Here is a 14,484-nt window from a genome sequence, read left to right on the forward strand (position 1 = left end):
TGATGCCTGGGAACCCCAAATTAATTAACTTAACTCCAGTTCCTTACTTTTACAGATCAAAGTTTAAAATAGAAAAATATTTCAATTTGTGTTGTCATACTATGGGTCTATCATTCCACTTCTCTAAGAACACCCACTGTGGGTTCCAGAGGTCAAGCTGTGCAGTAGCAGACTGTGTCCTGTGTTCTTCCTGTAGCACAGCATTTGATATTGACCAGTGAATGTCAAAGACGAGGTAATTAGAATAATGATTACCAGTGAAAGAGCTAAGAGAGAGAGAGAAGAGAGTATAAGAGAGAAACTGCTGACATGTGAGGTTCAGGTGTGCCAGGTCTGAAAATGTGCCAGTGTAAGCACATGTATCGTGGGGTGTCTCAGAGTACCATGGTTCTTGCTGAAGTAAGTATGTATTGTGCACTGGTAGGTGAGATTGCTCTGTGAGGCGATACACTGCCATCTTTACCCAGGGGTGTTGGCTAGGAGTCACACAGCAGATGTTTGTCTGAAAGGTTCAAGCTTGAGACAACTACAAATGTTTTGAGTACACACTTTCTGTATTTCTTTCTTTTTCTCTCTACCTCTCTCTTTCTATTTCTCTTTCACACATACACATGCACACTCTAATATACTAATTCACACACAAACCTGAACCCCTAGGACTGCTTCCAGAATCAGAATCAGAATCAGAATGGGATTTATTCGCCATGAAAGTTTGCACAGACAAGGAATTTGCTTTGGCAGGAAGGTGCATACAATAAACATATAGGGACTATCTATATGTGGACTATCTATACCAAGGGTACATAAACTAGAAGTACTAAGTGGGATTAGAATTGAATTAAATATACAATAAAATAAAATAAAATATAAGTTGCCGTAAATTGCAATATAAAAATACAAATATTACAAAAAATACAAATGTAGAAGATACAATTTTGTAATGCAGTGCAAAAAGATGTCTGTCCTACCCCTTGACAGGTGCTGACAGTCACAGACTGCTTAACATGAACCAATGGACATCTGATTCATAATGCCACGCCATGTCCTGCTTTCTAGTTACCATCATATTTTTTGACCATTATAGTTTGTTCTATCGATTTGATATCAAAGCTATCCAGATGAAAAGTTGATCATTCTAAAATAGTCCTTTTAGTTGATAACTCGGTCTCGCTGCAATAGGACTTTGATCAAATGATGTTGCATATGTCCTCCACATTTGCTCAAAATGGATGGCAGAATGACGAAACCCACACTAAAGGCACTTACATAAATGTGAAGTGATTATGCTTTCTTTAATGCCACACATTTACCGTACTGTTAAGGGTTATTTCACCTTAAGGGGGATGAAAAGATTAAACGGTTTAAAAATAGTATCCTTAATCAACGGCCAAAGAGAAGATATGAAAAGCAGTCATAGAGCACTAATCTCACAGCTCTTCATCTATCAGAAGTTAAATTTATTTGAGATGATATTCTGTATACATTCCGCATAATACTCTATATGAAGACCACTTCACATGTGAGAGAGTAGAGCTGTGGGATTAAGTCCAACCTTTTATTAATCTAGAGGAAATATTATTCCAAGGCCGTAGACTACAAGGAGGTGTTTAAAACCTAAAGCATCAGTGGTAAATACCGTGCAGATATGCAACACACAGATATGCAACACACAACAAAATGGAAGAAAAAGGTTCAAGACAAATTTACAAATACATTATCAAATGTTAACATATGAAGAAACTCTGCACATTTACAATTTTTTTTAGGAGGTTTAACATGTAACAATTATAAAACTAACAAATTATAAGATGCAATGATGACAGTGGAGTAGATAATGCCTCTATTTCCCATCAAGGAATATTCAGATACCTTCTCAGATTTTCTTATCAGACTCCTTATCATTTCAAGTCTGCACTCAGCTTTTGGTCATGGATGTAGATTGCATATTGAAGGTGATGAACTGTCTGGCATATCCAGCTCTGTGCACCGATTTTGGCTGAAGGACCCTGATATTCTACTATATGGTTCAGCGGGCAGGAGAAGCCTTGCTTGAAATGAATGTGGAGCATTGGGTTGATACCGCAGTCACTATTAAATTTTTTCTTCAAAAGCCAACCTTTTTCAATCCAACCTGGATGAGACCAAGCTAATTTTGAACTATTCAAAATTTTAATTGAGTGCATATTGGATGGCTACTCAATGGTTTAACAAAACGAATGTTTACTATGAATTGTATTTGTTGGTATCTGTGTATATGTGAGACTTTCAAATGAGATATGTATTAAAAGGCTTGGATGGAAATAATGCTTTGTCATGCACTTGGGGTTGGTTCACATGTTATGGGGCCACAAAACCAGTGGGGGGTGCTCTTTCATATTTCTAAGTGAATGTTTTTTTTTTTATATATTCAATACATGGGTGAGTAATTATGTGAATAAGGATGTCTGTCAGGATTAAAAGTGATCTTTCTATTGCTTGAATCTGATAAAACGAGACAAAGACTACATTATCTTCTGATGTATCAAAACAACTTCAGTTCTTCCGCACTTATCTACTGAAAGTGTATTGTCAACACAGAAACCTTGCTTGCTGTTATTAATGACTCAATGTTCCTTATAAATAATCTTATTTTGACATCAGACTCATAACCATCTTCATACCTTGTACTAACTAGGTGATAGTAACACGAAAATAACATTCTAACTGTTAATAGTCAATGGAAATTCACTAAAATTGCCCAAATATGGTAACTGACAAGTGATTATCTACAGAAGGAGTTTTACATAACCACATTTTGTCGAATTTTTAAATAATGTTTTATGTTATTGCATTATGCACAAAAGAAGTAGTACACAATACCGAAACTATCCAAATGTAAAAAATCACAAATATTGTAAGTCTAGCTATAAACACAGGCTACATGTTAATATTCTTGGATGCTTGATACGTCTTAAAACCTATGTGAGATTAGTGCTACCATCGTAAACATTTAATGCTTTTTCATTTGTTCAAAGGTTCAATACATTTGTTTGCCCATTAAGAAAACAAGATACATGTCAGGCTGTTTAATATTTCCATAGACTACGGTAAGTACAATTATATGTAGTTCGTTATTCAGAAATAGTTAAAAACGAATTGGTTTGCAGATTATTCCCAGTGAGTTACAAGTGCTTTTGGATGTACCTTTGTAATCTTCTGAAAATCCGACACCATATTTTAGGTTTTACCTAAACAAGCAACCACAATCCAGAGTTCCGTGGAACTCCACACCCTGTTTTCCGGGGACCCAGAATTCCAGCCCTTCCACGCTGCTATTACGTTCCGTTCGCAGGCAGGAGCTGGTAGTGGTGTTGATTCCTCTTTCAATCGGACCTTGATATATATTTTCAACTGTCCTTATAATAGAGTCGAACGCATTTGATTTTAATTGGAATATCTTGAAGCAGCGCGTAGGCTAATCGTCGTTTCCTAACATTTTCGAGGTCTGTGTCTGGGGCAATGGTGTGACTTTAGTTTTCCTTAAATCTTCTCCACCAAGTTGAGAAAACATTCTAACCTGCGGTCTCTCCATAATTCGAGCTCACGAGCCAGCTACATGTTTCATCCGGCCAGTTTCAAAAGTAGCTGGTTCCGGATGTTTTTTACCCATTTCTTAGGGAAGCATTAAACTTCTTCATTTGTCTTTGGGAGTGTGAGTCTATCGAAGGAGGTGGTCGAGGATATAAAACACGGATTTTCTTTGGGTTTCTTGAAGCCTGCAAACATTTGTTTTTGAAAAGTGATGGCCGAGCGGGGAGCACGGTCGCTCCTCTCTCTCCTCTGTCTCACCTTCTTCTACCCTGCGACCACATATACAAGACATGCCGACAAAGGTAAGCTATAGATTCGCTACCTGTAGGCTACACTATGGTATAACAGTTAACACGTTTTTACAATGGTAGTTACAATGTATCACGTTCGACAAAAGAACGAGACATTGCAAAGCCCTGGAATGTAGCTAGTCTTCTAGTAACAGACATGAAGCATCGACTTGTAGCGCATAGGTCTCAGGCAATAGGAAGCCTATCCGGTAACCTTTTCGACAAAGGACCGAGACTTTGGCACTATTCAAGTATAACATTGGCTTGGCTACTCTGCACACCACAAACTAATCTAATCGTAATTGGTTTGACATTTAGGCATTTTGTAGGTAAAGCGAAGGAGACCGAATAGCAGTTTGCTGTCCATCTTTTTGGAGTCAGTTTTGTGCTGTGATTTGTAAATGCAGTATTATTCTCCATATTGGTCTTGTGGTGGTCAGAAAGGTTCTAATATGCAGTTTTGCAGCTTTTACACATGGATTTGGAAATATTTTCCAGACCCTAGGTCAAATACCTTCTTCTGCACTGAGTACAAACGATACTGTATCTGTACGCAAAGTGGAATATAATTTATTGATTTAGCACAGGTTTTTTCTTAGGTAACCGTTACTGTCTTGAAATGGCAACCGATGGCAAGAACTTTGATCTAGAAAACCACAAACCTAATGACACGCACTTGAGCTTTCAGTCAAGCAATGCACTAGCATCATCAGTCCACAAGACATCTCATTACCTGGGTGTCAATACATGCTTAGCTGATGGATAATCAGTAGGCCTGCACAATTAATTTGCTACAGCATCTAGCTAATTGTGTTGAAAACTTTTGTGTGAGTCTTATGAAACCAAGTTGGATACCACCTAGATTTGGTAGTAGTCTGCTCTTTGTTAATACAATAGTCAACTGAGCTGAAGGCACTTTCATTCCTATTACCACCAATACTTGAATCATTTTAGGTGCTGAGGTCAGGACACTGAGTCCATTGGCAGGCTTTAATGAGGATAAAGCACATGCCTTTATCTACTGCTGATCACCACAAATGCACACCATTCATTGCCTTTCACAAAGATCTACTATTTACATGTCCCCTGCCAACAGTGTGTAGCCTATTGCTTGGGAAGGAATAGGCTTTCCAGCAATAAACAATGTTGTGAAAAGCAGAAATGCCTGTAATGCTTTTCAAGCTTGTTTTTAAGATGTTGAAAAGATGGTGGGGGCCTCATCTAGCTTTTGGGCTCTCTTGCGTGAGGAAGGTGATGAAAGAGCCTCTCCTGCATGAAAAGCACTCTGCAGTGGTGGAAGGGAAGGCGAGTGAAAAAAGCCCCTCCTAGGCTTTGCTGGAGTTCAGTACAAAAGAGAGAGATGGGGGTAGGGTGGAATGGCCCGACTCTGTCTGGAAAGTAATAAAACCAGGAGATTAAGGGGAGCGGGGAGTTCCTTTGGGAGCTCTGATTGATTCCAGAGAATTGGACTGGGACCTACATGCAGGAGAGAGTTTCAAATTACTAATTGTGGGGTCCCCACTCACTGAAAATATCTGTTTATTTGAAACACATTGCTCTGAGGTCTTGAGACTTTGCAATAAGAAACAGATAGAACCTGTCTTCATCAAAGTTGGAGAGTCAAACTATTAGCTTGAATTTCAGTTCTTTTTCTTTTATTTGGTTTCTTCTGCCATCAAGGATAAGCACTTTTTTACCCAGGAACAAACTGAAGGAAAACTCTTACATTAGACAGTTCATCATCTAATACCCTTTCCTGTATTTACTAATTGCGGGGAAACTTCCCTGTCTTAAGTTTAACTTGGTAACTGTATTTTTTGTCAGAGGTTTATTAGCATCAATTTGTATTCCCTTTTATCTTTGTAATGCCCATAGCAGGGAATTGTATGCTTTTAGTTTCCCCGTGGACAATGCAAATAACTTACTGACATGTGTAAACATTTGGCAAGTCGCTCTCAGCTTCCACAAACCACACCTGAGGGATTCACCCCCTCTAAGACCACCTTGGCTGCAGCAAAGCCCAACTTATAAACAACAACCATTTTCTTTTTTTCCACCTAATGTCTTTCAGGTAAGCAAAATCACTAAGACCCCCATTGTACTGGTATTGTGAGATTCTTTCAGGGAGAGGATATGTCTGACAATGGTGATTTAGGCATAATTCTAGGCTAATATTGATTACAACCTTCACTGACATTTTAGAATGAAGACTTTGAATGTGTTCTCAAAGACCAATGAATCAACCCTTAAAATGGTTGGGTAGTTTCCTCCAAGGTCCCATATTTTTTGTATAAAGCTAGCAGGGATCTCACGGGGAACTCCCATCACCTGCCGTCTTGCCGATATATCAAGCTGTTTACTGATCTCTTATTTATGAGCTCCAATTGCTCATAAAGTCCTAATGACCTCTTTCCACTGAGAGTGGGATAATTGTGCGCTTTGCGAAGTGTTTGATTCATCTGCTTTGCTAATGAAACCACCCTCATTAGGAGAAACTGGTGATCTCCTATGGTCAGGGGTGGGGAAGGTCGAGGTATTGCTGCACAGCGTCTAGCCTAGTCCTCAGCAAAAATATAGGAATGGAAAGTTCAGCAGATGAGACCGATGGTGAAGACGTCCGACTGCTTTACCTTTGTTTCTAATTGCTATGTTAGCCTTCAAAATTGTTTGCTCAGTATCACAGTCTTGTCTTCAGCATGTTAAATGGCAACAGTCGTTAGTTATAATTTACAATATCTACTACAACAGTTTTTAATTTAGTAATTGGCATGAGAAGATCAATATCTCCGGGATGAACGGCAGGTAATCACCAATATCATCTTAATTATATTGGTGATGTTTTACAATGGTAATATTTTTCCACAAACTCTTTGCACCTCCTTTCAAGTGTCTTGTTTTTTTTAAATTATTTTATTCATTACCAAAATATTAACTATCAGCCTGTTTTGCTAATTGCCTTATTTGCAAATTAGGTCTGCACACCAAATTGGGACTTCATTGGGAGGATTTAATCGATCTTTAATTCTTTCTGTTAGCCTTCTGGCTTGGGCGAAAGTATGCTGGCTTCATTGATTGTCAACTATAAGATGACAACAAAGTTTAAAACCTGCTGATTTTTTTAAAAATTATGTCCCCTGTGTTGCCCGACTGAACGAAACCGTCTTCTTGAATAGTGACAGCCTGTAAAGGCTGGCTAGCCACTCAACAGGAAATAGAGGGTTGGAGAAAGAGGGCTGTTTCTAGTGGAGGGAAGCCAGCATTCTCCAAAGCCTGGACCAGATCATCGACATGGCTTCCATTCACCCCTGCTGAGATAAAAGAGACACTCTTTCTGAGCTGTGATGTCTCGTCCTCCAGTGGTATGGCGCAGTGTTCAGAGAAACATGACCAGCACATTGCTCTCCGTCCTCCACACCAGTGCCCACCAGCGCCAACTTGTTTGCCTCCTCCTTCTCAGATTCTGGTTAGCTTTCAAAGTCCTTCAAAGTCTCCTCAAAATCTAAGCTATTGCTGCTGCTCCTAGTTCAGTTGTTTTCCCTGATGTTTGTCAGATGCGCTTTCAGGGTTTTTAATGCTTAAGTTTTGTTATCAATGTGTAGGGGTGTAACTAAATGTACGATTTCATACAGTTCACAATACTGGGTTTACGGTACGTTTTTCTCCCAATTGGTATTCTTTTAACAAAATGTTTTACATATTACGTATCGCTTTAGGATAGCATCCTCTGCTGTTTCAAAATCCTTTTAATTTCACCGATTTGAATCATCACATTTGTATCGTGAACAAACTGCCTCTGAAAGTATTGTTACATTCCTATTTATTTGAGGTCTCTAAATGCATAACACTAACTGTAGCTTAGTGCAAAAGGCTACCTCATACATTCCTCTAGACGTTTGTAATTGTGTTTCTTTCATGGGTTGTTGGACTGGAGGTATGTGGGATGGTGGCAGGGGCTGGCTATTGCAGACATAGGGTTTTACAATGAAACAAACAAGAATGCTCGATTGACGAACCATAACCAAATAAATATCGGAACCCCTCAGTTCCCTCCCGCCTTTCTGAGAGCAGCATGTAACTGCCATGCTAAATCACATGGAGAAACTATTGGAACAACAAGCAACTAGCCCTTAAGGAGCATGTCATGTTCTGCAGCAGGCATCATGCAAGACTGCGGAAGCTGTGATGGATGCTTTCTTGAAGAGGATAATGTTATTATGTCCTTCATTGTTTACGAAGACAGAATCCAAGCTTTCCCATCCACCTATGTGCAGAAGCAATGCACTCTTTTCCTTACAGCCCAACTGTAAAAAATGGTGGACGTGTACATCAATCTAAAATACAAACTGCAGATAAATGTTTTTTTGAAGAGACAATATTTTTATTTCCTTATCCCTTGCCTGGCATTGAGGCCAAATTGTTTGAAGGAATGGGCTTTGTGGACATTCCAAAACCCTATTTCTGCAAGCTTAGCAGGACTGCAAGGACTTTTGCCTCAAATTTTCCTCAAACTTTTTTGGGTTCTGCCCGAGCTCCTGCCGTGGAGTCTCCTGCCAATGGTGGCAGCTGCAGAGGATTATGACACATGCAAGCTGTGCTCGTCAGTGAAGTTTGGCCTAACGAGAGAGCTAGGCCTTACTTACTACAGGGAACCCATTTATGGTCATACTCCACAAGAAGGGAAAGGTTATTGAGGCGGGTTTCTTACAAACCTTGCTCCTCGTTGGAATTTTAACATTCATGTTTCAAAGAAGGCCTATGATGACACATACTATGGGATCCTCATTTGTGATGTCTTGATTCCACACACTCCACAGCTTTGTTTAAAACTTTGGTGTTACCTTGCGTTCAAAGAATGAAATATGTTCATTCCTTCATTGGTTACCCTCTTAGAGAGAAATACTTTAGGAAAAATAGGGATTAATTAGGCAACACTATCACCCCATGTAATATTTCCTTACTTATTTTGCAATTACCTTATATTCTACATTTCCATTCTCATTAACTGTTACTCTAGAGCCCTTTTAATACATTTTAAGACTTTAAATCTCATCACTGGCTGTGTGCTTTTCGCCATAAATAAAAAGACTAATATTCTTCTGGAAACCATGATTAATAACCTAAATCAGATTCTGCCATACCTACTGGAGTTCTCCACCAGCCAGACATAAATTTTCTGCTGCTGGCTTTTTGGATGTCGTCCAGGGTTTGGAGAATCAGCTTGAATGCTAAGGAGTTAGTGGGAATTTTGAGGAAGTGAGATCATAATAGATCCTGCACATGAAACTAGAATCAATAATACTTGCCTTTTCCCACTGATTTTGGGCTTGGCCATGCGTCAGTTTGGCCAGTGTAATTAGAACTTAGTTAACCCTGACCTAGTTTGTCAGAATTCTTTTGATGGGTTTGCTAGCCCTCTGTGTCCGAACAATAAAAGGGCAGCCCAACAGTGACCTAGATCTCAGACCAAATTAACTTGTATTGTTTCCCCCAAATCTTCCTCTTCATCTTCACTTGTCTTTATACACTTGCCATGCACAGGGGTGCTGACTTAACATGTGTGCATGACCGTGCCTTTACACACACACACGTGCACACCGACACACACACATATTCACACGCACGTGCGCACACACACACAATCAGTCAAAGGAGCACTTCATAGACTGAAGGGGTGTGGGTCTGTCAGTCACAGAGAGAGGATTGTTAGGGCTGCTCAAGCTAACCGCCTGCCGTCATCTTGTGCCTGGCCTGTGGCTTTTGGCAGCTTCAGATACGAAGGGATGTGTGTACATTTGTGTGTGTTCTGTCTGCCTTCAGATGAACAGCTGTTTGTTTTATCAACAAGGTTCAGAGTTTTGCCATCTTTGCTGTTTCTCAAAATTAGTTTGTTTACCTGGTCTAGCAGAGGGTAGGCGAAGAGATTAGGTTGTTTTGACATTTTCATTTGGCTTTCGTTACAGATTTCTCTGGTGAAGCCAGCTAAGCTTGAAGTGTCATCTAGCATTGCACACAACAAAATTTAGCAAAAGGCAGGCTTTAATTGCACCACTTTGATTATACCTTTTTATAGGATGAGCCTCTTTTAGGCTGGGACAAAATTATAGATTTGCAGGCAGCTGCAAATGACAAATGAGAGAGATTGTTAGATGTGTGGTTTATGCAAGTTGCTTTCAAACCCCATTTAAAGACCTTTGATTTCTATAAGTGTGTGCCGGAAAGAGTTTTTGAGGAGCCACAGATATGAAAACAGTTTCTCTCAACTTAACTAGAATACTTGACAAGAGTGGAGAGTGGGATTTTTTTTTTCTTCTACTGCACATGTACAAAGTTAGTTAAACTTTTGACATCCATGGTTTGCTCAGATTCTCACTTAAAATAGGTTACCTCTGCTGGTGCTTCCTTGATGTTTAATAATAGGGTCTTTAAAATAGTAAATGAGTTGCTGTGAATTTGTGGGAGCTGGCCCGGTATTGTTTTCTTTGATGTTGCCATGGTTTCTGGTAGAAGATTGTTTGTGTGATGCAAAAATGTAGTATTTTTTTCTGTCTTCATCTTAGATAAAGTTTATGCATTGTTTCGCAGAAAATATAAACCAAAACCCGTTTTGGGTTGATATGCAAGTAACCAAATTCATTTTTCTCTTGTCTCTACCAGTGATATGGGTGGCTGTATACATTTTATTAGAAGCTGTAAGAGCTGATTACATCTGATGGCACAAGTCTTATTTGGCCTTTCATTGTAAGCTGTCCTTTTAAATCAGCATCCTGTATCCTCCTGACCTCCATGATTTTTTTGTTTTGTTTAGATTTTCATTGCTACCATGGCAACACCACTACTCATCCATGGTCATCTGCAGTAACGTGTGTTTCTGTGTGAAAATCTGGCGCTGAAATGAGTCTTTCAAGAGTGCGGTGTAGTATAGAGGTTCTTTTGTGTCTGCAGGAGCTCCTCTTTTGGCTTTGGTTGCTCCATTAGCTGCACTGGCTTTTCACCATGTTGTTAGAGCCTGTTTCTCCTCAACATTGAGCCTGCTAAAGCTAGTGGAAGTCAAGAGAGGCGGCTGAAATGGCAAAATTACGACCAAAGCCTCTTTAATATGCTGCCATTATGTAATGGAATTGACAAACTCTTTTGACTTTCAGGCCCCTCAGAACTGAAGGGACTTGCCCTCACAGCACCCCACTTCCATATTGTATTCCCTTTTCCTCTCGGCTCTTCAGAAGAATTAACAATGGTCAACTGCATAGCTTTGCTTTAGAAAAAGAGCTCAGAAATGAATGTGCTTATTGAGGTTCTGAAAAGTCACTGGCAGAGTAACCCCACAGTGAATGCTATGTCATATTTGATCCATTTGCAGTCCTGATACATTTTCTATCTTGTCCTGAGGAATTGATCAGGTCTCTGTATTCCTATATTACAAAACCATAGCTTTAGGGAACCGGTCTTAACAGGCTTTGTTAACTTTGAATAACAGAAGTCATTCTTTGGGCTTGAAATTGCCACCAGGGGTTTCTTTTAAGGTAATCTTGAGTCAGAAACCTAGATTTCCCAAGGATAGTGCACATGGAAAGCCAAGGCACTGTAAAATATTTAGATTTTAGTTAAGGTGACTTTTATTGTTGAGTTACAAAAGCTTATGTGAAAAGCAGATACAAAAGCTGACCACTCTGATTTGAACAGTTTATTATGTACAGTGTTAAGAAAACTCAACTCGATATCTGGAACTGAAGATATCAAGACTTGGAAAACTGTGTTGCAATTTGCTGTGAAAAAGTTTGTTTTGTTGTTGAGATTGACTTCAGATTAGGATCAGCCCCATTGCTTTATAGTTCAGTTATTCACATTTCATGTTTCTAATCCGAGTGTTATTTCATCACATTTAGTTTGCTGTCAAAGGTGACACCAAACTCACAAATGGTGTGCCATCTCTCTGAATGTTACTGTATCCAAGATAATGTGCTCTCTTTGCTGTGACTGGGTAGTATGGCACAGTGCAATGTTGTATTTCCAACAGGCCCTATGTCAAAACTTCACCTTCCACCTACCCTGTATTGTAGTACAACTAGGCATCATTCTTTCATGGTGATGCAACTGTATGGAAAGTCAGTGGAGCGTCAGGCAAGATATGATCTTTATCTCCAAAGTATGAAAGAGAAAGACGAGATTGAGATTGGAGGGCATAAGATGTGATTCGCTTTCTGTACCACCATCATAAGGTTCTGCTTCACTGAGGGATGCCAGTTGTACAAGGTTCCTACTCCTTCAGCTACAAAGACCCCCCCCACCTCTCCACAGGACAAGCAATTTAGTGACAAACTCCAGTGTTGTAGGGAGGGGTGTGTGAGAAGAGGGCAGCATTCCAACATTGGGAGGGGGGCTAGGGGTAAGGAGCAGAGGGGGTGGGAGTAGGCCAGCTGTTACTGAGCAACCCTAACGAGGCTTCCTATCAAGAAGGACAGAGGAAGAACATTAGTGACACAGACAGGCACACACACACTCAAACACAAACACAGTAATTACCTTTACACCGGCTCCTGAGGCAGAGTCTGCCATGTTAAGATATTAATGCACTCCATACATGAAATACAAAGTTAACTTGGCATCCTTTGTTTGTTTTTTAAGCAGGACTTTGTCAGATTCATAAACTATGGGGTTGTGCTAGGTAGAGCTATTTAAATGTCACATTTCCTATTCCTGCATGGACATTTTCTTTTACCAATGCATCCTATTCGAACTTCTGAATGATGGGTAGGACTTGTTCAGGTACTGTGGGTGGGTTGTGGGTCGGAGGGAAACTAAATAGATTTTCTGCTTTAGGGCTGCTTTCATACTCCATTTACCTAGAGTGGTCTAAATTAGTCCTGAGTGCATAAGCATGTCATTCAAGCTTTCAGGAAAACGGCTGAACAAATGCTCTCAAAATACACACACACACTCTTTCTTGCACATTCTTGCACATTATCTCAGTATGCACACACATACAATCGCTCATACAGATACAGATACACACACACACACACACACCATCAATCTGATACACTAACTACTTACATGTTCCTTGAAAGTCTCTTAGTTGCTGTATAACAGTTTCTTAGAAACAAATGTTACTGTCTGAAACAAGTAGTTTTTTTCAGTTGACCTGATCAGTGACTTCATACTGACTTCATATTTCAACTCACCTATATTTAATAGGTAACCATATTAATGTGTTGATATGTAGTCCCATCAAATAAAAGCCCCAGTGTGTTTGTAATCTCTCTTCTTTTTCGGACTCTCATTTCCCCTCAGTAATCCGGGTCAGTATTTTGTTAGCTAGCAGGGCGCTATATTACGAGAGTGACTGAGGACTTAATGATGAAGCTCTCTAACCTCTGAACCCATTCAGGCTCTAAATCATTGGGACCCGTTCTACTTACCCACCCTTCCCCTTTCTTCCCCATATACCCCCCCAGTGATACTGCATTCCCGGGCTGGCTGGGCAGTGTCCCTGGACTGGAAGGCAATGTCACGCACCCCCATCGGTCTGAAACAACCGCAGGAGGCAGGCAGGGGGGGTGAGGGGGTCAGGGGTTCAAGTGCTCCCCGTGGGCCGATGCCTAGCGACCGTTACAGGAGCCCTTTTGCTGGCTAAGTCAGTAATTAATTTCTAACGAGAAAGGAATTGCCTGGCCTGGTACCAGCTTACCCATTCGCAGTGCTTGTAGCAACGTCCGCCTCAGTCTTCAGCCCTCTCAAACACACAGACTTCAAAGGGAAGAGGAGGACAGGCGCTCCCAGCTCATCCTCTCTGCCGGTTGAGGAGTGTTCTGTTCTGAGGAGAAACATTCCTCACATGCTAGTCTGGCTTGGATTGTGAGTTTTATGGGCTGTTTTGATAGTTCTGCACATGCCTAACCCTGCTTGTAGACAGGGAGTGTATTCCCTTTGCGAACATCACCCCAGAAAGTTTGTGTGTGTGTCTGTGTACTTATCTTGGCGTACTTGTCAGTTTTTCTTTGTGTTCATCGTGCTCTTATCACAATGATGTACGTTGGCTGCTGTCCTATACAGTGTGCCATGTACTTTGTCAAATAAAATTTCATTTGTATCTCCTTTTTACAAGCAATGTCACAGAGAGCTTCACAAATGTCCATACAGCTACACCTAAACCAACCTAAGACCCTAATTCAGGCGGCACTTCAGTAAAAAGATACGAATGCTTGTTTAATGATACATTAGTGGTACATTAATAAGTGCCCCGGTTTTGGCCCGTTTTGGTCAGTGCAGCAGTGGCCTGTGTTGATAAGATTTCCTGAGGGGAAACAATCGTGTGAAATGCAGGAAGCCATTAGGAAGACTGAGCCTCACGTCTCTCCACGCTGAGTAAACAGTGCCCGAGCCTCCCCTATTTAGCCACTGTGAATGAGCTGAGCTCCAGTCATAATAAAGACAGGAAATGAACTGTAGAAACAGGGGAAAGTAGGTGCTCATTGTGTTTTTGTGGACTGAGGAGGGTTTGCCACAATCCACAAATGGAACATGCTTGTGAATGACAGAAATTCAGAAACAGAATGTATTCATTTATTAATTTTTATTAGTATAATAATTTGTTATACTAGACTAGCATGACTCTATGCTCTAAAAG

General features: G+C 40.3%; 1 protein-coding gene across 1 annotated transcript in view; it reads left to right on the forward strand.

Annotated features, from left to right (window-relative positions):
* Positions 1-3,355: 3,355 nt before the first annotated feature.
* The window catches only part of neo1a (neogenin 1a), a 113,829-nt gene continuing 102,700 nt past the window's right edge, over positions 3,356-14,484 (forward strand). The window contains exon 1 of the mRNA XM_067249025.1: positions 3,356-3,872. Within this exon, the coding sequence (XP_067105126.1) occupies positions 3,782-3,872 (91 nt within the window). The 5' untranslated portion in view covers positions 3,356-3,781. The remainder of the gene's footprint in view (positions 3,873-14,484) is intronic.

The sequence above is a fragment of the Osmerus mordax genome, chromosome 13 (assembly GCF_038355195.1).
Source record: "Osmerus mordax isolate fOsmMor3 chromosome 13, fOsmMor3.pri, whole genome shotgun sequence".
Lineage (NCBI taxonomy): Eukaryota > Metazoa > Chordata > Actinopteri > Osmeriformes > Osmeridae > Osmerus > Osmerus mordax.